Below are 26,087 nucleotides of genomic sequence, written 5' to 3' on the forward strand. Positions count from 1 at the left end.
ATTTTCATAATCTGCCCCCATAAGGCAGAAGTCCATACGGTACTAGAAACAACCATATCTATGTCAGCCTGCCACTGCCTGCTGCCTGTCAACTGTGCGTGTCTGCAGGAGCTGCATCCAGTCCTTCTTTGGAGTTGGTTTCCAGCGACTCAGCCAGGTCTGAGCCTTCTGACTCATTGGAAGGTTAAACTATTTTCAGACTTTCAAGTGTTGAGATTATTAAGACATGTTCTTTTTTTTTCTTCTTCTTTTTTTGGCATGCTTACTGATCGCCCCTGTTCTCTAGGAAGTAATGTTCTTCTCTGAAAAGGTGAAGGATATTTTTCTCCCCAAAAAGCCATGGAAATGTTTGCCTTTATTTACTTCCAAATTAACAGAATTTCCAGCTTTTGCTTGACCCATTGGCGCATTGGCACTGTTAAGAATTTTTTCTTTTAGCAGTAATGAGGAGTCGAAGGGTTTCTTCCTAACAATTTAGTGTATGCATTTAAATCAGGTTTCTTTTTGAGTAAATTGGGGCTAAGCTGTAGTGTGAACTTCTGCTACTGTTCCTTTCTCATTAGTTCACTTGATTTCATGGAAGGAATTTTCCATCTTAGCCTGTGAACTTATTTTGTCTAACTCAATTGGAAAGTAATTAACACTGAGATTCTTCTTTAATAAATTCTATATGATAATGAAATCATACAAACATTTCTTTATTTTTCTTTTTGACCTAGAAAAGATGTTCACAGGTCAGACATGGTGGCTCAAGCCTGTAATCGCAGCACACTGAGAGGAAGAGGCGGGTGGATCACATGAGGTCAGGAGTTCGAGGGCAGGGTAGCCAACATAGTGAAACCCCATCTCTAGTAAAAACACAAAAATTAGCTGGGCATGGTGGCACATGCCTGTAATCCCAGCTACTCAGGAGGCTGAGGCAGGAGAATCACTTGAACCTGGTAGGTGGAGGTTGCAGTGAGCCTAGATCCTGCCACTGCACTCCAGCCTGGGCGATAGAGTGAGACTCTGTCCCCAAAAAAATAAATAAATAAAAGATGTTCACAATATATTGTTAAGTGAAAAAAGCAGGCTACATAACTTGCATAATATGAGTGCATTTTAATAAAAATATACATATTTAGCAATATAAAAGGACAAATGATATTTATTAAAATATTTACGTTGATTATTTCAACACAGAGGATGATAGTTGATTTTGCTTAACTTCTTCCCTCCTTCTTTTCAATTTGAATTTTCTATAATGAAGATTGTTTCTTTTTCTTTCTTTTTTTTTTTTTTTGAGATGGAGTCTCGCTCTTGTTGCCCAGGCTGGGGTGCAATGGCGCCATCTCGGCTCACCACAACCTCTGCCTCCCAGGTTTCAGTGATTCTTCTGCCTCAGCCTCCTGAGTAGCTGGGAATATAGGCATGTGCCACCACATCCGGCTAATTTTTTGTATTTTTAGTAGAGACGGGGTTTCTCCATGTTGGTCAGGCTGGTCTCGAACTCCTGACCTTAGGTGATGTGCCCACCTCGGCCTCCCAAAGTGCTGGGATTACAGGCATGAACCACCGCGCCTGGCCTGATTATTTTTTAAATAGGGTTAGAAAGTGAGGAAGTTACTAAACTCCGATTAGCCCAAATATGCCCCTAGAGGGTCCTTCTGGCAGAGTAAATGTCTCTGTTCAGCCTGAATCTGGGAAATTGTTCCTACCTTATAAACTGGAGTATCCTTCAGAAATGACATTCACTTAAACTTCCTTTTAGGCAGACTGCATAATAGCAATTTTTGATATTAACCATTTAAAAAAAACCTTCAGATTAATTAACACCAAAAGAATAATTGAGAAAATACAAATCCTCACTTTAAAAAAGAAACAACCAAAGTAAATACTAAAAGATTATATGATGTTATATTATCTAAGCTTGGTTTACTGCAAAGATCAAGAGCACACTAGTAGTTGACGGCCTCTATTCACACTGTTCATAGCCCTCACTCGCTTCTCCAGCCATTCACTCACCCATGCAAAAGGTCTGTACACACAATGATGCCTGATGGTATAATAGGAATCTTAACATTTCAATTAAAAGGCAAAATGAGGACATTTACCATCAGCCTATAAAATTCTTTTTCTTCTTCTTCTTCTTTTTTTTTTGAGATGGAGTCTTGCTCTGTTGCCCAGGCTGGAGTGCAGTGGCGTGATCTCCACTCACTGCAACCTCTGCCTCCCAGATTCAAGCGATTCTCCTGCCTCAGCCTCCCAAGTAAGTGGGATTACAGGTGCATGCCACCACGCCTGGCTAATTTTTGTATTTTTACTAGGGATGGGGTTTCACCATGTTGGCCAGGCTGGTCTCTAACTCCTGACCTCAAGTGATCCACCTGCCTCGGCCTCCCAAAGTGCTGAGTGTGGGCGGCAAGCCACCCAGGTGCCAAGGCAAGAGGCAGAGGGCACGAGCTGTTCCAGTATAATGAAGAAAATATATAGAATAAGAACAGTTATACTAGAAATAGATTATAGATATGATTACATATGAATATCATTCTTCATTAGTTTGTAGCACTACTCTTTATTCCAGTATTATAATAATCTTTGCTCTACAATTATAACCTAGGAAAAACCAGGCCATACAGACATAGGAGCTAAAGGGACAGGGTGAGAAGTGACCAGAAGACAAGAGTGTGAGCCTTCTGTTATGCCCGGACAGGGCCACTAGAGGGCTCCTTGGTCTAGCGGTAACGCCAGCGTCTGGGAAGATGCCCGTCGCCTAGCGGACCATGGTCTAGTGGTAGCGTCAGTGCCTAGAAAAGGCACTCGTTTTAAATATACTTTTTATTTTTGTTTAATCTTCCCTGATTTCCTATAGATCTGAGATATGTCATGCTTATTTTCTTTGCTATATAAAAATCTCAATAAACTTTATACATAAGAGTAAAAAAAAGAAAAGAAAAGAAAAGAAAAGGCACTCTTTACTTAGCAGACCGGGAAAGGGAGTCTCCCTTTTCCCCGGGGAGTTAGAGAAGACTATGCTCCACCACCTCTTGTGGAGGGCCTGACATGAGTCAGGCCTGCCTGCAGTCATCTGGAGGCCTAACCGTCTCCCTGTGATGCTGTGCTTCAGCGGTCACGCTCCCAGTCTGTTTTCATGTTCCACCCTGAACACCTGACTCCGCCTTTTAGATAGCAGTAGCAGAATTAGTGAAAGTACTAAAAGTCTTTGAAATGCAGAAGTAATGGTGTAAGCTGTCGCCTCTCTCTCTCCGCTTCAGCTGCCGAACAGGGAAGGGGGTCCCCTGTCCAGTGGACACGTGACTTGCGTGACTTTACCTGTCATTGGAGACGACTCACACTCCTTACCCTGCCCCTTGCCTTGTATCTGATAAATAACAGCGCAATCTGGCATTCGGGGCCACTACCGGTCTCCGCATCTTGGTGGTAGTGGTCCCCCGGGCCCAGCTGTCTTTTATTCTATCTGTTTGTCTTGTGTCTTTATTTCTACCATCTCTCATCTCCGCACACGAGGAGAAAAACCCACAGACCCTGTAGGGCTGGCCCTTAGAGCTGGGAATTACAGGCATGAGCCACCGCATCCAGCCTAAAATTCTTCTGAAGGATAATACTGTAGTACTTGAAGATATGGTTTGAAAAAAAATTATGCTAAATGAAAGGGCACCATTTTATAAGCACTAGAACTACGTTAAACTTAAATGAATTCCAACACTCTTAATAATGTAACTCAAAAACAAGTCTAGTGTTAACAAAAGCTCCAATAACTAAAACTACATTAACAGGCACAATGAACATTGTAAACACTGCTAATCGGCACTAAGTTTAATAGGGCAGACAATATTTGCTTCTGCATTCACACTTACTCAGTTACACTGTTGAAAAATGGTGCTGCTCAAGCTATGAATGCTTTACAAAAGAAATCATTTTAATAAATACAGTAAATGCTAAAACTCTAGCTAAACTATCATGCAAGATATATAACCAAGACAAATACAAATTTGTAACACAAGCAACTTGCATTCAAAATGAACTCTACCATTATATTTTATTAAAAGGGCAGACTTTATGAATTAACCCAGCTGCTTCCTGAATTACAAAAGTGGCATGACTCAATATGAAAATAAGAAACTGTCTACAAATTTCTGACAGTAATAAATTGTAATATACAATATATGCAGGAGTCTTACAGAAGAATAAACTCTCGTAGGAAATAAAAATATTTTGTACTTTTAAAATCCAAAGTAAAAAAAAAAATCATTGCCAGATGCGGTGGCTCATGCCTGTAATCCAAGCACTTTGGGAGGCCGAGGCAGGATCGCTTGAACCCAGGAGTTTGAGACCAGCCTGGGCAACATAGCAAAACCCCATCTCTACAAAAAAATACAAAAATTAGATGGGAATGGTGGTGAGTGCCTGTGGTTCCAGCTGCCCAGGAGGCTGAGGTGGGAGGATGCACCTCGAGGATGCACCTCAAGGCTGCAATGAGCCAAGGTCACACCATTTCACTGAACCCTGGGGACAGAGTGAGACCCTGTCTCAATAAATAAATAAATAAATAAATAAATAAATAAATATCATTTATGAAAAAGATTCTTTAGTCAGAATTAACACCTCAACTAGCCAAACATCAGGAAGTTACATTACAGCTGCTTAATATACAAAGGGACACTTTTTCACCAGTCATTGTCTTCTGATATTTCTATTCCAGAATCACACAGTCTCACTTCCCTACACTCCCCATCCCATCATTTCTTCAGAGCATGGAAAGAGAATTTGTTGAACACCAGAAATCTCTTGCTATGGTGGTACATAAGTCATAACATTTGTTGTTACCCAGCAGCAGGTATGAAGCCGGCTGGTGACTGGCTAGCAAATGCCTATTCTGTAAGCTCTTCACTTAGCCCATCTGTGGCTCTGACTTCTCCACCAATTCCCTTCTCTCCTTTCACAGACTTTCTGAGTTTCTGAGGGATAATTTTAGAGGTTCCACATAACTGTCAAAGCCTATGGTAGACATGGCAAAGAGAAGATCCTCTCCACTGGCCATTTCCATTTCTCTTGGAGGCATCTTTCACTTGCCTCGGGGGTTATAAAGCTGATGAACACACGTACACATTCTTTAACACTTTCTTGGGCATTTCCCATTTGAGATATGGCATGTTTCATTATCCTAGTGACATGTGCAATCAAAAAATGTATGTTTTGTTCTCTGCAACTTTCTTTTGAAAAATATATTTTTGAACAAAATATACATTTTTTGTATCTTCGTGACCATTCATGCTGTCGTCACTGTCATCATGAGGCTGTATAACATAATGACTCCTCCAGTGCAGTCTTCGGAAATTCCCAGTGCAGAAGCACGTGTCATACAGCGGTCCCCATTCATCTCCAGTGCAGCTCTGGCTGGCTCCCATGTCTGATCAGCTGTTTGGTTGGACAGAAAATGACTGCAAGAGAACCAGTTCCAGTGTGGAGCTCTGTTTCCAGGACTCAGACTCCCCTCCATCCCATGTTAATGCTTTTTTTCTTCTTCTTCTGTTTTTTTTTTTTTTTTTTTTTTTTTTTTTTGAGAGAGTCTCTTTCTGTCACCCAGGCTGGAGTGCAATGGTATGATCTCGGCTCACTGCAACCTCTGCCTCCCCGGTTCAAGCAATTGTCGTGCCTCAACCTCCCGAGTAGCTGAGATTATAGGTGCGCACCACCACACCCCACTAATTTTTTTGTATTTTTAGTAGAGATGGGGTTTTGCCATGTTGCCAAAGTTGGTGTCAAACTCCTGAGCTCAGGAAATCCACCTTCCTCAGCCTCCCAAAGTGCTAGGATTACAGGAGTGAGCCACCATGCCCAGCCGCATGTTAATGCTTCTAAAGTTTGTCCTCACTCCTTTAGAAATTCCTTCAGAACATCCTTTAAGACTTCCTCTAGTGAGTGTCTGCTGGTGGTAAACTCTCCCCTCTAAAAGTTGCCTTATTTCTCCTCAATTCCTGAAGGATATTTTTGCTAGCAGCTATATTCTTTTGGATGTTGAATATATCAGTACAAAAGCTTCTGGCTTCCATGGTTGCTATTGAGATGTTAGCTGTCGGTTTATCTTTCTCCCCTGACTACGTGTACCTCTTTCTCTGTATCTGTCTACTTTTTGGGTTGCTCAATTTATTGGTCTTGGGCTTCATTCTGCTTCTTCTTCTTTTTTTTTTTTTTTTGAGACGGAGTCTTGCTGTGTTGCCCAGGCTGGAGTGCAGTGGTGCAATCTTGGCTCAATGCAACCTCTGCCTCTCGGTTCAAGTGATTCTCCTGCCTCAGCCTACCGAGTAGCTGGGATTACAGGCACCTGCCAACACACCAGACTAAGTTTTGTACTTTTAGTAGAAATAGGATTTCACCATGTTGGCCAGGCTGGTCTCAAACTCTTGACCTCAGGTGATCCACCCACCTTGGTCTCCCAAAATGCTAAGATTACAGGCCTGAGCCACCATGCCCGGCCACAATTTTTATTTTTACAGGCTCCTGCCAACATGCCCAACTAATTTTTGTATTTTTAGTAGAAACAGGATTTTACCACGTTGGCCAGGCTGGTCTCAAACTCTTGACCTCAGGTGATCCACTGCCTTGGTCTCCCAAAGTGCTAGGATTACAGGCATGAGCCACCACACCTGGCCAAAATTGTTAAACTTTTTATTTTCTTCCTCAAGAGGATGAGAAGAAAGGTCAATTGTAAGCTTTAGAAGTCTTGCCCAATAGCCAATCTGAGAATATTCTCCATAAACATTCACCAGAGGCAGCCAGTGACCATGGGTTGCTTTTGGTGAGAGGAATTGATTGTTGGAGTCAGAAGTGGGAGGAAAGCATACTTCTCATTAGCTACCTTGTTGAACTTTGTAAATTGTGTGCCAAATGCATGTCTTACCTAGACTTCATAAATTAAATAATTTCTTTAAAAATAATCAAAGATAATTTTTTAAAGACATTTAATTTAAGGTGATTATAAAACATCCAGTATACTTTCACTATTAAAAAAGTAAGTATTCCTGTCCGGGCTTGGTGGGTCACACCTGTAATCCCAGGACTCTGGGAGGCCGAGGCGGGCGGATCATGAGGTCAAGAGATTGAGACCATCCTGGCCAATATGGTGAAACCGTGTCTCTCCTAAAAATACAAAAATTAGCTGGGCATAGTGGCATGCCTATAGTCCCGGTTACTCAAGAGGCTGAGGCAGGAGAATCTCTTGAACCCGGGAGGTGGAGGTTGCAGTGAGCCGAGATCGCGCCACTGCACTCCAGCCTGGCAACAGAGGGAGACTCCGTCTTAAAAAAAAAAAGTATTCCTAAACAACATATTATCATGATCTATTATTTTGTCTTGTATTGTTTTGAACCTTGTCTAAAAAGAATTAAAATGTATGAATTTCTTCCTGCAATTTTGCTGTTTCACTAAGGGTCATTCACATTGGTCATATAGACATAGCACATTTTCACCGCGATATAGCATCATTTTGTACAAATAGACTACAATTTACTTATTCTGCACTTATTTCTGTTTGTTTGTTTTGAGTTTGTTTGTTTTGCTATGAAAAGCGATGTCATTACATATATTCATGCCCATAGCTACAAGTTTACGTGGTTCAGGTTTTCTGTAGGGTGGACACCAGGGAGTTGAATTGTTCAACAGGACTGTACATGCATCTTTAATTTTATTGGCCAACACCAAATTGTTCTTCACAATGTTTGAACTAAGTTGAAATTCCACCTCCCCATCACATTTAGTGTTGTCAACTTCATTTCTTCATTCACTAATTCATTCATTCAGTCTTTTATTTGTTTATTGCCAGTCTGATAGGTGTATAATGGTGCTTCATCATGGTTTTACTTTGCATTTCTCTGATTTCCTTTTTAAATTTTTTAAAAATTATTTTTATGTAGAAACAAGGTCTCGCTACATGGCCCAGGCTGGTCTTGAACTCCTGGCTTCAAATGATCCTCCCACCTTGGCCTTTCGAAGTACTGAGATTGATTGTAGGCGTGTGCCACTGTGGCCAGCTGATTTCCCTGATTTCTGATGAGTTAACAATCTCCTCTTTCTCTCTCTCTCTCTCTCTGTGTATACAGGTACTCACCATTCATGCCTATTTTCTGTAAAATATGTGTCTTTCCTCATTTTTTTTGAGGCAGAGTCTCGCTCTGTTGCAGGCTAGAGTGCAGTGGTGCGATCTTGGCTTACCACAACCTCCACTTCCCGGGTTCAAGCAATTCTCCTGCCTCAGCCTTCAGAGTAGCTGGGACTACAGGCGTGCACCACCATGCCCAGCTAATTTTTGTATTTTTAATAGAGATTGGGTTTCACTATGTTGGCCAGACTGGTCTCAAACTCTTGACCTTTTGATCTGCCTGCCTCGGCCTCCCAAAGTGCTGGGATTACAGGAGTGAGCCACTGCGCCCAGTAATTAGGCTTTTATCTTACTTGTTTTTTTCAATGTTTTTTGTACACTCTGAAGGCTGATTTTTGTTTATTGTATGTGTTGCATTTTTTATGGTTTGTCTTACGCCTTTTGAAAGTAAAAGTTCTTAATTTAAATATAGCCAACCTGTAAATCATTTGTGAAAGTCTGTGGTTTAAGAGGTCTTGAATAAGAAATTATCCCATCATCATAAGTCATAAATACTTTTTTGTTGTTGTTGAGACAGAATCTCGCTTTGTTGTCCAGGCTGGAGTGCAGTGGCTCGATCTCAGCTCACTGCAACCTCTGCCTCCTGGGTTCAGCAATTCTCCTGCCTCAGCCTCCCAAGTAGCTGTGATAATAAGCATGTGCCACCACATCAGTCGAATTTTTGTATTTTTAGTGGAGACAGGGTTTCATCATGTTGGCCAGGCTGGTCTCAAACTCCTGACTTCAAGTGATCCACCTGCCTCAGCCTCCCAAAGTGCTGGGATTATAGGTGTGAACCACTATGCCTGGCCCATAAATACATTTTTATGTATTTTCTTCTAAAGCTGTTTTGTCTTTCACTTTTTAGTTTTTAATTCACATATAATTACTACTTGCTACTTATAATTATCTGTAAGTAGTATGAGATAAGAAATAAATTATATTTCCCTCCTATGGATAAGCACAAACCTGCAGTATTAGCACAGTCTTGTGTCAGATTTTCTAAAATGAATGGATGTGTTTTCTAGGCTCTCTGTTCTGTTTCATTATCTGTCTTTTCCTGCAACGATATCATCTGCCTTAAAAACTCTAGCCTTGTGGTATTCCTCATTTTCAAGTAGAGCAAATCCTGTCACCTTGCTTTTCTCCTCCAGCATCGCTTGTGCTATCCTGGACTAAGACCTTCATATAGACTGTTAGAATCATCTAGCCAAGTTCCATTTTAAAAATCTATGTTGGAGCTGGGTGCAGTGGCTCACACCTGTAATCCCAGTACTTTGGGAGGCCAAGGAGGGCGGATCACTTGAGGTCAGGAGTTGGAGACCAGCCTGATGAAACCCCGTCTCTACTAAAAATACAAAAATTAGCTGGACATTAGGCACTTGAATTCTAGCTACTCAGGAGGCTGAGGCAGGAGAATCTCTTGAACCTGGCAGGTGGGGGATACAGTGAGCCGTGATCATGCCACTGTACTCCAGCCTAGGTGACAGAGTGAGGCTCCATCTCCAAAAATAAATAAATAAATAAAATAAAATATCCACGTTGGAAATTTTGTTCAAATTTTATTAAATGTCTACATTAATTTGGAGAAAAATGACTTGATTTTGATTATCTATTCAATATTTCTGTATTATGAATAAGGCCAAAAGAGAGGCAGAGAATAGCATAAAATAACTAAAATTCCTGGGTAAACCACCTCAGATCATTTCTTCATATTGCTCAATATTCTTTTGTCACATGGCCTGAAATATATCCAGACAGAGAACTCTTCTCTTCAATACATTTCTTCTTTTAGGTATTCATATTGAGTTTTCCTGTCCATGAACATGGTATAAGAGAGTATATCCCTTTGGGAGGCCAAGGCGGGTGGATCACCTGAGGTCAGGAGTTCGAGACCAGCCTGGCCAACATGGCAAAATCCCATCTCTACTAAAAACCCAAGAATTAGCCAGGTGTGGTGACACATGCCTGTAGTCCCAGCTACTCAGGATGCTGAGGCAGGAGAATTGCTTGAACCCAGGAGGCGGAGGTTGCAATGAGCCAAGATCATGCCATTGCACTCCAGCCTGGGTGACAGAGCGAGATTCCATCTCAAAAAATAAATAAATAAAATAAAACAAATGAGAAAAAGAGACTATATCCTTTCATTTACTAGTTTTTCTTCAATTTCTTTCAAGCTAAAGGGCTTACCTATCTTCTGCTTTATTCACAGTTACTTGATATTTTTGTTTCTAATAAATATGGTGTTTTTCTATTTAACTGCCTCTTACCTGTTCATTGCCAGTTTCAAAAATGATGTTGATATTTGAATATTAACCTTAAATCTAGCACCTTGGTAAACACTATTATTCATTCTAATAATTATCAGTAGATTATATGTGTTTTCTATTTATGAATCATATTGTTTGAGTAGCATGCTTTGCTTCTTCATTTATAAAATTTACAACTTTTATTTCTTTTTAATAATTTTTTTCTTATTCTCCTGGCTAGGACCTCTAACACAGTATTGAGTGGAAGTGCTGATCTTTGTTTAGTTTCACATTTAAAAAAAGATTGCTTTTACTGTTTCACTGTTAAGTATAATATGCACCATAGGCTTTCTGTGGATTCCTTTTATCCATTTAAGAACATCTCTTATTCCTAATTAGCTGAAGTTTTCTGCATGTTTGTTTTAATCATGAATGGATTTCTTTTACATCGATTGAAATCATTTTACGTAGAAGATATTTCACACCTACTGAAATGGTCATTTCACTTTTCCTTCTTTAATATGTTAAGTTGGGCAAAATATTAAAGTATTGCCTGTCATTCTGCTTCAGCAAAAAGTAGTAGTTTCTTAGCAGTTTTGGTGAAAAGAGAGCATCAAATAAAAAAGACATAGGAGTAGGACCCAGTAAAAATCTAGCACATGGGGCATTGTCACGTGTAAGCAGACAGAATGTGGCACCACCAAGGAGCATCTGAAGGGCTGGAGGCTGAAGGAAGACATGAGTCACCCAGGCTCATGGACGCTTCAGAGAAATTAGGGAGCTGGAAGAAGAAATAGGATCAAAGACTATGTGTGATGGTTGGAAAAGGAAGTTGATTGTATGGAGATGTTATTATTTAGGTCTCACATAAAAGATGCAGATAAATAGGTGGATAGATAGGTAGATAGATAGATAGATAGATAGATAGATAATCTCAGAAACAGAGACACAGACAGTGATCTCAGTAAGATAGGCATATGCCAGGTGACAGAATTCAGAGGAGTCCCACTACGTGAAAACAATAGAACAACCTTCAAAAGTTGATGAAAAGAAATTTAGTACAAATAAGAGGGCAGGCTTCCTTACATACAAGTTAGTAAACTGGAAGAATCAGTTATCGTCAAACATTGGTATAGATCAAAAATAGTTGTTTATATTAATGAAGGTAGCTAAACATGAAGCTAAGTGAACCTGTCTCTGACCTAGTGTGGCAATCCCTGGGCAAAGGACACTTGCTCCACTCTTGTATCCTTCACTGAATATTCAGACCTTCAGTTGAGCATCGGTGAATTTAGTTTTCATCTCTCGTGAAAACCCTGAGAGAGTAATTCTCTCTGCTTTTCTTCTTTTCCCTTCCTTCATTTTCTCAAACACTGCCTGTTTAAAATACAAAATTTTAAAAGATGGCCTTGTTCTCTTTGTTGTTATTATTAAGTACAGAGAAAGGAAGAACCACAAATAGCAAAGGGCAACATATGGAATAGTTTAGAAGTTCTGGGAGCACCCATGAGGGCAACTGCTGAAGAGAACATTCTATCCCCCATTGCTGCAGCTTTCATTCCAGGTCTCCGTGCATATCAGATAGGGAAGGAGCTCCAGGAGAGCAGCAGGGCCCATGCACATGTAACCAATTGCTTTCTTTGCCTGTAGTAAAGTTCACATTTTGATTGCTTCTCCAGATTATGTAGATCCAGACATATTTTATGCAGTCATCCGGATCTTTCTCTCTGGGTAAGTATAGTTCAGTTGTTTTCCTGTGTGAAGTCTCTGTAGCATTGACTGAATGTATAATGGGAGAAAGAGACAGAAGCTTCCTAGCACAAGAAACATATCAAGTGACTCTTGCTAGGGATCCACTCTCAGGTAAAAGAAGTGGGATACCATCTGCACAACAAATAACACTGAGGGCTAAATATTTCAGTTAAGAGTGTTTGCTCCTAGGCAATTCAGATCCGTTTATATTCACTTTTCTTAGAATTCTAGCTCAAAGACAGAAGGAGAAAAACACAGTATGTCACTCACACAGTTCTATCACTTACATCTACTTTTTCTTCTTGTTATTAAGGCAGGTAGAAGGGTGGGGAGTGTAGTATAGGGTTGGATAGCATCGAAGCTTTCTTCTAAAGTTCCTGGAAGAGCTACGCTATGGTTTGAATGAATGTGTCCCTCCAAAATTCATATGTTAAAAACTAATTGTGATGGTGAGGTATTCGAAGGTGGGGCCTTTGGGAGGTGACTATGTCTCCTCTGAGAGGAGAAAACAATCCCCATGAGTGGAACTAATGCCCTTATAAAGGGGCTGGAGGGAGCTCACTTGGCCCTTTTTGCTCCTTTTTTCTTCCATTCCTTGTCCCTTCCACTATGTGAGGACACAGGAGTTGGGGCATTACCTTGGACGTGGAGACCAGGCCCTCACCAGACACTGAACTTGCCAGTACCTTAATCTTGGACTTCCCAGCCTCCAGAACTGTGAGAAATACATTTCTGTTATGGGTAGTCCGCAACTCAATATGGTTTGACTTACCATTTTTTGACTTTATGTTGATGCAAAAGCATAATTCAGTAGAAACTACTTTGAGTACCCATACAACCATTCTGTTTTTCACATTCGGTACAGTATTTAACAAATTCCATAACATATTCAACATGTTGACATAAATAAGCTTTGTGTTAGGTGATTTTGCCCAACTGTGGGCTAATGTAAGTGTTCTGAGCACATTTAAGGGCAGCTAGGCTAAGCTAAGGTGTTTGGTAGGTCAGATGTATTAAATGCATTTTTTGTCTTATAATATTTTCAACTTATAATGGGTTTATCAGGACATAACCCACTGTGAGTTAAGGAACATTTATATTTACAAATTACCCAGTCTAATGTATTTTGTTGTAGCAACAGGAACAAACTAAGACACTACCCCAAACCATTTTTTTCATATTTTCTGAGTACTCTTCTTTTGTCACATGGCTTGAAATTTCTTCACACAGAGAACTCTACTATTATTTTATTTTATTTTATTTTATTTTTGAGACAGAGTCTTGCTCTTTTCACCCAGGCTGGAGTGCAGTGGTGCCATCTTGGCTCATAGCAACCTCTGCCTCCTGGATTCAAACAACTCTCCTGCCTCAGCCTCCCGAGTAGCTGGGATTACAGGTGGCTGCCATCAAGCCTGGCTAATTTTTGTATTTTTAGTAGAGCCGGGGTATTGCCATGTTAGTCAGGCTGGTCTCGAACTCCTGACCTCAGGTGATCTGCCCACCTTGGCCTCCCAAAATTTTGGGATTACAGGCTTGAGCCACCACGCCTGGCCGATAACTCTACTTTTAGATACTCGCTTTGCTTAAACAAATTAGCCATTCCTTCCTTCACATGTTTTAATCAGATTGCCTTCCTATTAACTTTGGAAATTAAGAGTTTCTGGTTTGTTTTTGTTTAATTTTTAAACAGTGAAAAATGAAAGGTGGAGGCAATGGCTGGATGAGTTGAATATGTCAAATAGATATCATCTAGTGGGCCATCTTATTAACTAGGAGATACCTGAAGTGCTATCAATAGAAATAATCTGAAGCTGTGTCTGGATACAGCAAGAGACATGCAAATGCTAAAAATCTACTATATTACATTGGTGCAAGGACAGACATGCAAATGCTAAAAATCTACTATATTACATTGGTGCAATCTACTGTATTACATTGGTGCAACATATACTAAGTATTTTCTCCAGATTGGGTGAGTTTGATGTGTGAAGCACTTCAAACAGAGTCCAGCCTGGGAGGGAGTGAGGATGGAATCCTCCTTGTAGAGGGTACAGAGTGGAAGCAAGAAGGTTTCCAAGATTGAGAGTAATGGGTGTATGGTTTATGGGGGAAAGGGAAAACAAAAAGAAGGGTGCAGAAATGGAGCTGGGAGTGTGTCTTAGTATTTAGGCTTTCTCTGTATACCTTTGATAGGATTAGAAAAAGAAAAATGGACCATTTTTAAAAATTTCATGCTACCACATAGCAGGCTTATACTATAGATGCAGAAACAGACTGGGATTTAGGAAGCACCCCAATTCTGGAAAATCCCTTTGTGCTTCACATTGCTCTCGAAATCTATGTGTTTTCCCTCATTATGTAACAATTTACCACAAATTTAGCAGCTTAAAACAATATGCATTCATTGTTTCACAATTCTGTAAGTCAGAATCATAGGCAAGCTCAACTGACTTTTCCATTTGGGGTCACAAAAAGCCAAAGTCAATTTATCTGTTGAGCGGGGCTCTTAACTGAAGATCTGGGGAAGAATTCCCTTCAAAACTCATTTAGGTTGTTGTCAGAATTCAGTGTTTTGTGGTTCTAGAACTGAGATCTTGCTGGCTGTCAGACAGGAGCTGCTCTCAGCTTCTTGAGGCATCCAGTATTCCTTGTCATGTGTTTTTTTTTTCCTTCTCAGCATTGGCACTTCTTTTTTTTTTTTTTTTTTTTGAGACAGAGTCTTGCTTTGTCACCCAGGCTGGAGTGCGGTGGCACGATCTCGACTCACCACAACCTCCATCTCCTGGGTTCAAGTGATTCTCCTGCCTCAGCCTCCCGAGTAGCTGGGATTACAGGCACCTGCCACCAGCCCGGCTGATTTTTGTATTTTTCATAGAGATGTGGTCTCACCATGTTGGCCAGGCTGGTCTCAAACTCCTGACCTCAAGTGATCCTCCCACTTCGGCCTCCCAAAGTGCTGAGATTACAGGCATGAGCCATCATGCCCAGCCAGCACTGACAATTCTAATCCTTCTAGCACTTTGATTCTCTCTCACCTCTCCTTCTGCCTCTATCCAGAGAAAACTCTCTGATTTTAAAGGTCTTATGTGATTAGATTCAGCTGACCTAGGTAATTCAGGATAACTCCCTATGTCAAGGTCAACTGATTAATAATCTTAATTACACCTGCAAAGTCCCGTTTGCCATAATATATCATACTGACAGACATGCTATAGCATAATACTAATAGTTCTAAGAATTATGATAAGAATCTTGGAGAACCATTTTTAGAATTATACCTACCACAGTATCCTTCAAGGGATAAATTGATGCTACTTCTTCCTTACGTCAGAAGCATCTGATGAGGATGAACTATATATTCTGAAATTGCCATGATTAGATGGGTACTAGAATGTAATTTTACTTTCATTAAAATAAATTCGGAGTCATTGACACATTTTGTCTTTGATTTACATAAATGCCTCCCCTCTGTTTCTTACCCTCAAAATATTTCCCATGTAGCTAAGTGACCAGTACTAAATCCTACATGCATTAATAAGTGTAGATGGACAAAAATATCTGGATTACTGAGAATTCCCATTAGCATTGTCTTGAAAAATATAAATTTGCTTTTTTGTTCTTGATTTATCCTATTTTTGATTTATTATTTATATTTATTTATTTATTTATTTTTAGATGGAGGTCTCGCTCTGTCGCCCAGGCTGGAGTGCAATGGCGCAATCTTGGCTCACTGCAACCTCTGCCTCCCAGGTTCAAGCGATCCTCCTGCCTCAGCCTCCCAAGTAGCTGGGACTACAGGCACCTGCCACAGTGCCCAGCTAATTTTTGTATTGTCAGTAGAGACAGGGTTTTACCATGTGGGCCAGGCTGTTCTCAAACTCCTGACCTCAGATGATCCGCCCACCTTGGCCTCCCAAAGTGCTGGGATTACAGGCATGAGCCACCACACCTGGCCTCTTTGCTTACTTTTTAAAAAACATTCTTATTTAGGAGAATGGAGATATTTCATGTGTAGATGACGCATATTCATTCCCTTTAGTTCCCACTCACATTCAATTTCTTCAGGAAGTTAGCCCTTGCAAAAAAAAAAAAAAAGTCATCTCATTTTTTTTTCCCACTAAAACTTCCCGTTTTCTTGGGGTTGCTAGAAAGTTGCTATGAGAAAGGCTAAAAATAATCGTGCCTACAGATATTTGAAAGTAAAATAGTTCCTCTTTTTTCACAGTAGCAGCTTGGACCTGAGAATGTATGGGAACAATATTTGGGCTGCTCAAAGAAACACAATTTCCCTTCCTCAGACTAGAATTACCAACCTAGAGAACATGAGTTTTGAAAGTAGATGTGCTTCTTTTATCTTTTTGGACTTGTATGTTGGTGTTTTCTCTGTCACCTTCAATGTGAAATCCTCTTCAGGGTGAGGCACTGAAAGCAGATTGATTAATGTCTCTTGGCCATTTGAGACATTGGATGGCTCTTTTAAGTTGGCTGCATTCTTTCAAGAACTGTGCTTGGGTCTACATATTCTGGATATATAATACATACTTGTAGTATGCTATTTTTAAATCATTCGTTTATCACATATTTAGTGAGTGCCTACCCCATGTCAGTTCTAGGTGCCGGGAATAGAGCAGTAAAACCAACCCTCAACTTGGCCCCTCTGGAGCTTACATTTCAATGCAGTGTGGGGAGGGGGGGATGGACAATGAATACACAAGCAAATCTGATAAAAGCATCATACAATATACATTACAATGGTAAGCACAATGAAGAAATGGAAAGCAGGATAGAGAGTATTAAGGACTGTTGAATGTTGTGGCCAAATTTTCTTGTTTATTGTGGTCCAAGAGTGCCACAGCCCTCTATGACATTTGAGCAGATACCTGGAGGAAGTGAGGGAGTGAGCCACCAAGAAGGAATGGCAAGTGCAATGACCCTGAGGTGGAAGCGTGTTGGTCATGGTGGAAGAGAGCTGCAGGAAGCCAGCAGGGCCGCAACACTCAGGGGAGAATGAGAAAGAGTGAGGTGACAGTAGAGACCGGATCATGTAGAGCTTTGTCAGCTTCTTTTCTGAGTGAGATGGACAACATTGACACGTTTTGAAAAGAATAACAATGTGATCTGCCTTCAGTTGCAAATCATCTCTGTATTGACTGAGTAGGAAATAAACTCCAAGAATAAAGATGGAAACAGGGAAAATATTTAAGAAGCTATCACTACAATCCAGGGTGGTGGCTTGTACTAGGGCACAAGGGCTAAAGGTGTTGAGAAATGGTCAGATTCTGGATATATACTGAAATCAAAGTTGATGGAAAGATATGAGTCAAAGATAATTTGCAGGTTTTGGGGGCCTGATTCACTGAAAGAATAGAGACATCATTTACTCCAGTGAGGAAGACTATAGGAGGAACAGGTTTAGCAAAGAAGAAAGGAAATCAGGAGATCAGTTTGGGGACCCAGTCATATCAAGTAGGCAGTTGGATGTATGAGTCTGGAATATAGGGGAGAGGTCCAGCTATAGGTGTAAATAGCTTTTTACATTTGTAAATAGTCAGGATATAGGCTTTTCTTTTTCTTTTTCTTTTTTTGAGACAGAGTCTTGCTCTTTCGCCCAGGCTGGAGTGCAGTGGCACAGTCTCGGCTCACTGCAACCTCTGCCTCTGGGTTCAAGTGATACTCCTGCCTCAGCCTCCCGAGTAGCTGGGACTACAGGTGTGTGCCACCATACCAGGCTAATTTTTGCGTTTTTAGTGGAAATGGGGTTTCACCATGTTGACCAGGCTGGTGTCAAACTCCTGACCTCAATCGATCTCCCCTCCTGGGCCTCCCAAAGTGCTGGGATTACAGGCATGAGCCACCCCATCCAGCTGGGATATAGTTGTTTTCTAAATCTATGAGGCTAGATAAAACCATTTGGGAATTGAGAGCAGTGAGCAGTCCACGGACTGACCCTTTGAGAGTGCAATATTTAGCAGTACTCAAGATGGGAAGGAGCTAGTGAAAAAGCCCCAAATGACTACATAAGACCATCAACCAGATTACAAAGAAAAACCCGAATAATTGTGCCCATATATCACCCAACAGCGGTTATGTCTTTCATGTTTCTTCCCCATAAAATGTTGTTCATCAACTTTATTGGACCAGTGTCTTAACATTGGACGAGTCACAAAACCTCTCTGGAGCTTATTTTATTTTTTAACAGCTGTAGGAAGCAAATACAAATTGGAAATCTAAGGCTCAGAAAGATTTGTACAAAGTTACACAGTAATGAAAGGGGAGCCGGGAATCCCACTCACTCTAAAGAATATGATAAAATGGTTAGTATTCACTGAATGCTTAACATGTTCCAGGCCCTGGGCAGGTATTATTTTAATTAGTTCTCACAATAATCCAATAAGGGAGATACTAATTTACTCAGATGAGAAAGCTGAGGCTTAGAGAGGTTAACGAACTAAGCCAAGGCTCACTGTTAATAAATAGCAAAGGTAAAATTAAATTCCATATCTGCTTGAGGTAGAGGCCTTGCTCCTAACAGCTGCAGCCTGTCAGGACCTGGCAGTAGTAACCTCTCCTTTCATCTTCCCACCATTCCCCTGCACTGCTTTCTGTACCACATCTCTTTTCAGAATGATGTTGCCCCAATTGCAGAGGCCACTGTGTTGTTTATCCAGTGAAAGCCATAGCACAGCCAACCCAAAGCACCCCCAATGAAAACAACCTGGCTGCTTACAGACTTCCAGCCTCAGAGCAGTATTTGAAAAATATCATGAACAGCAAACACGGCAGTCTGTCTGTGGCTTTTGTATGTGTATATGGTGTGTGTGTATGTCCCTTCTCTTGAGCAAAATGACTTTTATAATTATAGAAAAAAACGTGCAACATCAATGTCAATCTGCTGTTTAAACTCATAACAGAGAAAGTAGTTTGTTTCTGGCTATAGGAGGAAAAGACGATATTCCTCAGTAAAAATGGAAATCCACATATGGGGTTCTTGTAAAAATGAAGATAGAAAATTGCAAGTATGGGGATCAAGTTCTGGTTCTATCATCCTTTAACAGTATGACCCTGGAACCTTAATTGCTTTGAGTCTTTGTTACTTTATCTATGAAATGAAGTATTAAAAAAACTCCAAAAACCTGTCCTGATCTACACACAAGAAGTCAAAAGAGAAAATGAATGTGAAGATGCTTTATACACTATATAGCATGGTAGGTGCAAATGTGACATGAACTTGTTCTTGTTTTGGACTCATTATAAAGTCACCCCCACACACTCTGTGATTGTTCAAGACTATGCAAAGTCAGACACAGGAAAATGAGTAAAACAGATGGAGGCATAAAGAGGGGGATCTCAGAGAAAACAGTGAAGAACAGGAATCAGGGAGACAAAGAAGGAGAGGAAAGGTGGGGAGGAGAGGAGAGGAAGAGGGGAAGGGAAGGGAGGAGAGGAGAACAGCTGCTTCATGGAGCATGGCTGGCAGCCCAGTCCCAGGCTTTCTGCATGTCCCTGACTTCAGCCTCTGGTGAGGCACAGGCTTGCTCTGTGCTTCCTGCTGTTACTCTTCTCATCCATCCTTATTATCGATACCTGTGGTCAACAAAGTACTTGATAAAGGCATCCTCGAAGTCAGGTAACATCTGCACATCATAGATTACAAAGTTGAGTAATATCCAGAATTGGTAGTTTAATGTGATGACTATTTAACAACTATCACTGTTTCAGGGAAGGGCAAAGGGGTGTGTGTGTGTGTGTATGTGTTCATTTGTGTGTATCTGTGTATGTAATTGTGGGTGTTTGTGTATATTTGTGAGGCTCTTTACTTGGCGGAGTTGAAAAGTATCTGGTCATCAAGGTTGAGATTAGCAAAGGAAGTGAAGAAGATTTTTCCAGAGCCCCTAAAATGTTGCTGGTGATCAACACTGAGGACATCTTTATAACCGAGTATTTGCAATAAATATGTCATGGAACCCGTGCCACAAATTCCTCTCTAAATAGCCTTTACCTCTCTGGAATAACCCTTTAGATGAGGAAGAAAAGGGCTGTGATTTTATAGCTTGTTATGAAGCTGGAGTGAAGATGATGCTTCAGTACTTACCCTACAAAGATATCCCCAATCCCTCACCCTAAAATTACCATTGAAATCATGTTCCCTTTCTCATTCACTCTCAGTTTCCATGTCAGAAAATATACCGTTACCTCCCTGCACCCCTTTCATCTCTCTCACTTTTCTCTTGTTTAGATGGAAAGACAACCCAGCAATGCCTGCAGGGCTGAGATATGAAGGAGTTTCCCAAGAGCCCCTGAAATACTCTGGCGGGAGTGCAGCTCAGAGCACAGTGCTTCATGCCTTTGATGAGTTCTTAGGCATTAATCATAGCAAGGAAAGTGGTAAGTCAGACATTTTGTTTTCCCTTGAGAGGAGAGGGAGGAAGAGGAGAGGTGGTTTTTTTTTTTTTTAACCAATTGATAAAACCAAATATAAATTAAAATGTCATGAAGTTTATACTTCTCTAAGTCAGCCAAGAAACTGCATGACTGCCAATGTTTTTGTGTCAAGTCAATTAATACTGGAATATCAGATCTCAGCTTGATCTTGGGTTTTACTTCCAAATCTTAAAATGTTGCTGTTTCCAACTGTTCACTATCACTTTGGTTTGGATCTTTAGACACTAGCTTCCTTTTTCTGAAATGGGGGAGAGATGTGGAGTTTGAAGGCTATGAGTCTGGGCCAGCCAGAAACAGGTCTGGGCTCTTCCAAGAAAGTCCTTCCCCACAAAATGGTGCAACCTCTAGCCAAATCTATTTATACCAGCAGAGGGATCTATCAACCTGGAAGCTTGAAATTGCTCATTTTCTTACCTGCCAGGATCAAGTTAAGTTTTTAACAGTTGCAAAAAAGACACTTCATACTATGGAGTTTTCAAGTTGGATTAGAAGAAAAAGAATCACCAGAACTTAGTGTCATAGATTCAAGTCAGTTCTCTAAAACTGTCATAATTTTTCATGGATTTTGGCATTTGGTGACGTTAATGGTTGATTTACTTACCATGCATAATATTAAACCCATAACGAATTTCCTATAAATATCTATTGATTTGATTTTTAAACCACTTGGCTTCAAGAGGCTATTACTAAAACAGTGACTCATTCTTTATCTTTTTTGCCTTCACGGGCTTTATATAACTTTTACCTTTTCTTGTGCTCCCTCCAAAACAAAGCACTGAGGAAACAAAATTCACCAGAGTATTCAGCTAGTCATTTCAAGGGTTTGTGTCCTACATTTGAAGATATTCCTTATAGCAGCTACCAACGGGATACTTTGTTTACATTTGTTATGTAGTAAATATTTATACATTGGCAAACAAATCTAGTTCCAACTCTGTCATCTGAGATGTTCTTACTTCGTTTCCTCTTCTCCATCTCCTGTCAACAGTTAGAAATATACATTTGAGTACATGAAGTCTGCAAACAAAAGGGCCAAGGTAGATTTGAGTTAGAACACCAGCAACAGTTTCTGGTGCCTTCTTGTCTGAAAAAGCAGAGAAGATTGCGTACCATGGGTCATGCCTGTAATCCCAACATTTTGGAAGTCTGAAGCAGGTGGATCGCTTGAGCCCAGGAGTTCAAGACAAGCCTGGGCAACATAGCAAGAACCTGTCTCTACTAAGAGGAATACAAAAAAATATTAGCTGGGTGTGGTGGCGCACACCTGTAGTTTCAGCTACTCAGAAGACTGAGGTGGGAGGATCACTTGAACTCATGGGCAGAGGTGGCAATAAGCTGAGATCATGCCACTGCACTCCAGCCTGGGCAACAGAGCAAGATCCTGTCTAGAGAAAAATAAAATAAAAAAGAAGAAGAAGCAGACGAGCTCTGCTATATTTCCATGTGGAGCTATGACATTATGCTGTATTGTTTCTTTCAGCTGACTTTCTGTACAGAATGAGGGATTACATGCCTCCTTCCCATAAGGCCTTCATAGAAGACATCCACTCAGCACCTTCCCTGAGGGACTATGTCCTGTCCTCTGGACAGGACCACTTGCTGACAGCTTATAACCAGTGTGTGCAGGCCCTGGCAGAGCTGCGGAGCTATCACATCACCATGGTCACCAAATACCTCATCACAGCTGCAGCCAAGGCAAAGCATAGGAAGCCAAACCATCTCCCAGGGCCTCCTCAGGCTTTAAAAGACAGGGGCACAGGTGGAACCGCAGTTATGAGCTTCCTTAAGAGTGTCAGGGATAAGACCTTGGAGTCAATCCTTCACCCACGTGGTTAGGAGGCTGCCCTCTCCCCAGCAATGCAGAGCCCCCATGGAGGGCCGGTGGGCCTGGAGAATGAGGGTCAGGGTTCTGCCTGGGATCATCCAGGAAGGATCTCAGCCCTGTTCATGTTTCTGCTCTACAGAGCACTATATTCTCCTTGTTGAGAGCTGTTGACTTCACCAAGGACAGTTGATGTGGCCAAGCCTTTCCTTCCCTACCTGATCACTGCTTAACAGCAAGTATAATGGATACTTCCTCATGCAGAACCCCCAGAGGACTGACTGTACGCCATTCTCTTTGCCAAGTAATGGAAAACCAATCTAAATTTCAAAAATCAGATAAAATTGCCCGGGGATACATTACTTGTTGATTTTCTTAAAAAAACAAATTCACTTAACAATTCATTAAGTTCATACTGAGCACTGCCTCCAAGATTAGAATAAGGATTTCTGTGGTCCCAGACCAGCCCTCTTCTCCCTGAATGTGTTGAGTTGGTGGCAGGAGGTTGGAAATGCTCCAGTGGAGATGGGAAGTAGAGGATGCTGACAATAGGGACTTGGAAGTCACTAGTTTGAAAATGAGCAGTTAATGATACGGGAATGGATGAGACTTTCCACATGGTACCCAGATTTGCAAATTCTATTGTAATGCCTTTATTTTTAGAAGAATTATTCTCTCTTCTTACTCTGAAAATCTGTATTTGTAAAATGAATGAATGGATCCTATATAAGTAAATAAGAAAACTGGGAATAAGTAGTAAATCGATGTGTTTAGTGTGCAAATAAATGTAAATACTTTTATTGACTTGGTTTCTTTTTTTATATATATGCTTTAAGTTCTAGGGTACATGTGCACAACGTGCAGGTTTGTTACATATGTATACATGTGCCATGATGGTGTGCTGCACCCATTAACTCGTCATTTACATTAGGTATGTCTCCTAATGCTATCCCTCCCCCCTCCCCCCACCCCACCACAGGCCCTGGTGTATGATGTTCCCCTTCTTGTGTCCATGTGTTCTCATTGTTCAGTTCCCACCTATGAGTGAGAACATGTGGTGTTTGGTTTTTTGTCCTTGCAATAGTTTGCTGAGAATGATGGTTTCCAGCTTCATCCATGTCCCTACAAGGGACATGAACTCATCCTTTTTTATGGCTGCATAGTATTCCATGGTGTATATGTCCCATATTTTCTTAATCCAGTCTATCACTGATGGGCATTTGTGTTGGTCCCAAGTCTTTGCTATTGTGAATAGTGCCGCAATAAACATACATATGCATGTGTCTTTATAGCAGCATGATTTATAATCCTTTGGATATATACCCAGTAATGGGATGGCTGGGTCAAATGGTATTTCTAGTTCTAGACCCTTGAGGAATGGCCACACTGTCTTCCACAATGGATGAACTAGTTTACAGTCCCACCAACAGTGTAAAAGTGTTCCTATTTCTCCACATCCTCTCCAGCACCTGTTGTTTCCTGACTTTTTAATGATCGCCATTCTAACTGGTGTGAGATGGTATCTCATTGTGGTTTTGATTTGCATTTCTCTGATGGCCAGTGATGATGAGCATTTTTTCATGTGTCTGTTGGCTGCATAAATGTCTTCTCTTGAGAAATGTCTGTTCATATCCTTTGCCCACTTGTTGATGGGGTTGTTTGTTTTTTTCTTGTAAATTTGTTTAAGTTCTTTGTAGATTCTGGATATTAGGCCTTTGTCAGATGAGTAGATTGCAAAAATTTTCTCCCATTCTGTAGGTTGCCTGTTCACTCTGATGGTAGTCTCTTTTTTTGTGCAGAAGCTCTTTAATTGGATCCCATTTGTCAATTTTGGCTTTTGTTGCCATTGCTTTTGGTGTTTTAGACATGAAGTTCTTGCCCATGCCTATGTCCTGAATGGTATTGCCTAGGTTTTCTTCTAGGGCTTTTATGGTTTTAGGTCTAAAATTTAAGTATTTAATCCAACTTGAATTAATTTTTGTATAAGGTGTAAGGAAGGGATCCAGTTTCAGCTTTCTACATATGGCTAGCCAGTTTTCCCAGCACCATTTATTAAAAAGGGAATCCTTTCCCCATTGCTTGTTTTTGTCAGGTTTGTCAAAGATCAGATGGTTATAGGTGTTTGGTATTATTTCGGAGGGCTCTGTTCTGTTCCATTGGTCCATATCTCTGTTTTGGTACCAGTACCATGCTGTTTTGGTTACTGTAGCCTTGTAGTATAGTTTGAAGTCAGGTAGTGTGATGCCTCCAGCTTTGTTCTTTTTGCTTAGGATTGTCTCGGCTATGCAGGCTGTTTTTGGTTCCATATGAACTTTAAAGTAGTTTTTTCCAATTCTGTGAAGAAAGTCATTGGTAGCTTGATGGGGATGGCATTGAATCTATAAATTACCTTGGGGGCAGTATGGCCATTTTCATGATATTGATTCTTCCTATCCATGAGCACGGAATGTTCTTCCATTTGTTTGTGTCCTCTTTTATTTCATTGAGCAGTGGTTTGTAGTTCTCCTTGAAGAGGTCCTTGACATCCCTTGTAAGTTGGATTCCTAGGTATTTTATTCTCTTCAAAGCAGTTGTGAATGGGAGTTCACTCATGATTTGGCTCTCTGTTTGTCTGTTATTGATGTATAGGAATGCTTGTGATTTTTGCACATTGATTTTATATCCTGAGACTTTGCTGAAGTTGCTTATCAGCTTATGGAGATTTTGGGCTGAGACAATGGGGTTTTCTAGATATACAATCATGTCATCTGCCAACAGGGACAATTTGACTTCCTCTTTTCCTAATTGAATACCTTTTATTTCTTTCTCCTGCCTGATTGCCCTGGCCAGAACTTCCAACACTATGTTGAATAGGAGTGGTGAGAGAGGGCATCCCTGTCTTGTGGCAGTTTTCAAAGAGAATGCTTCCAGTTTTTGCCCATTCAGTATGATTGGCTGTGGGTTTGTCATAAATAGCTCTTATTATTTTGAGATATGTCCCATCAATACCTAGTTTATTGAGAGTTTTTAGCATGAAGTGCTGTTGAATTTTGTCAAAGACCTTTTCTGCATGTATTGAGATAATTGTATGGTTTTTGTCTTTGGTTCTGTTTATATGATGGATTACATTTATTGATTTGCATATGTTGAACCAGCCTTGCATCCCTGGGATGAAGCCCACTTGATCATGGTGGATAAGCTTTTTGATGTGCTACTGGATTCGGTTTGCCAGTATTTTATTGAGGATTTTTGCATCAATATTCATCAGGGATATTGGTCTAAAATTCCCTTTTTTTTGTTGTGTCTCTGCCAGGCTTTGGTATCAGGATGATGCTGGCCTCATAAAATGAGTTAGGGAGGATTCCCTGTTTTTCCATTGACTGCAATAGTTTCAGAAGGAATGGTACCAGCTCCTCCTTGTACCTCTGGTAGAATTCTGCTGTGAATCCTTCTGGTCCTGGACTTTTTTTGGTTGGTAGGCTATTAATTATTGCCTCAATTTCAGAGCCTGTTATTGGTGTATTCAGGGATTCAACTTTATCCTGGTTTAGTCTTGGGCGGGTGTATGTGTCCAGGAATTTATCCATTTCTTCTAGCTTTTCTAGTTTATTTGTGTAGAGGTGTTTATAGTATTCTCTGATGGTAGTTTCTATTTCTGTGGGATCGGTGGTGATATCCCCTTTATCATTTTTTATTGCGTCTATTT

At 40.6% G+C, this 26,087-nt stretch overlaps 1 protein-coding gene and 1 pseudogene across 2 annotated transcripts in view; one reads left to right on the forward strand and one right to left on the reverse strand.

Annotated features, from left to right (window-relative positions):
- IDO2 (indoleamine 2,3-dioxygenase 2) overlaps positions 1-23,206 on the forward strand; it is a 66,144-nt gene extending 42,938 nt beyond the window's left edge. Inside the window, exons 8-10 of one of the 2 annotated variants that reach the window (XM_054499156.1) lie at positions 12,066-12,117; positions 20,375-20,523; positions 22,061-23,206. In XM_054499156.1, coding sequence (XP_054355131.1) covers positions 12,066-12,117; positions 20,375-20,523; positions 22,061-22,416 — 557 coding nt within the window. In that variant the 3' untranslated portion in view covers positions 22,417-23,206. The remainder of the gene's footprint in view (positions 1-12,065; positions 12,118-20,374; positions 20,524-22,060) is intronic. The other variant, XM_054499157.2, reaches the window with a different exon arrangement.
- On the reverse strand, positions 4,723-5,500 carry LOC129042853 (nuclear transcription factor Y subunit beta-like; annotated as a pseudogene).
- Positions 23,207-26,087: the final 2,881 nt, after the last annotated feature.

This window comes from Pongo pygmaeus, chromosome 7 (genome assembly GCF_028885625.2).
Source record: "Pongo pygmaeus isolate AG05252 chromosome 7, NHGRI_mPonPyg2-v2.0_pri, whole genome shotgun sequence".
NCBI lineage: Eukaryota > Metazoa > Chordata > Mammalia > Primates > Hominidae > Pongo > Pongo pygmaeus.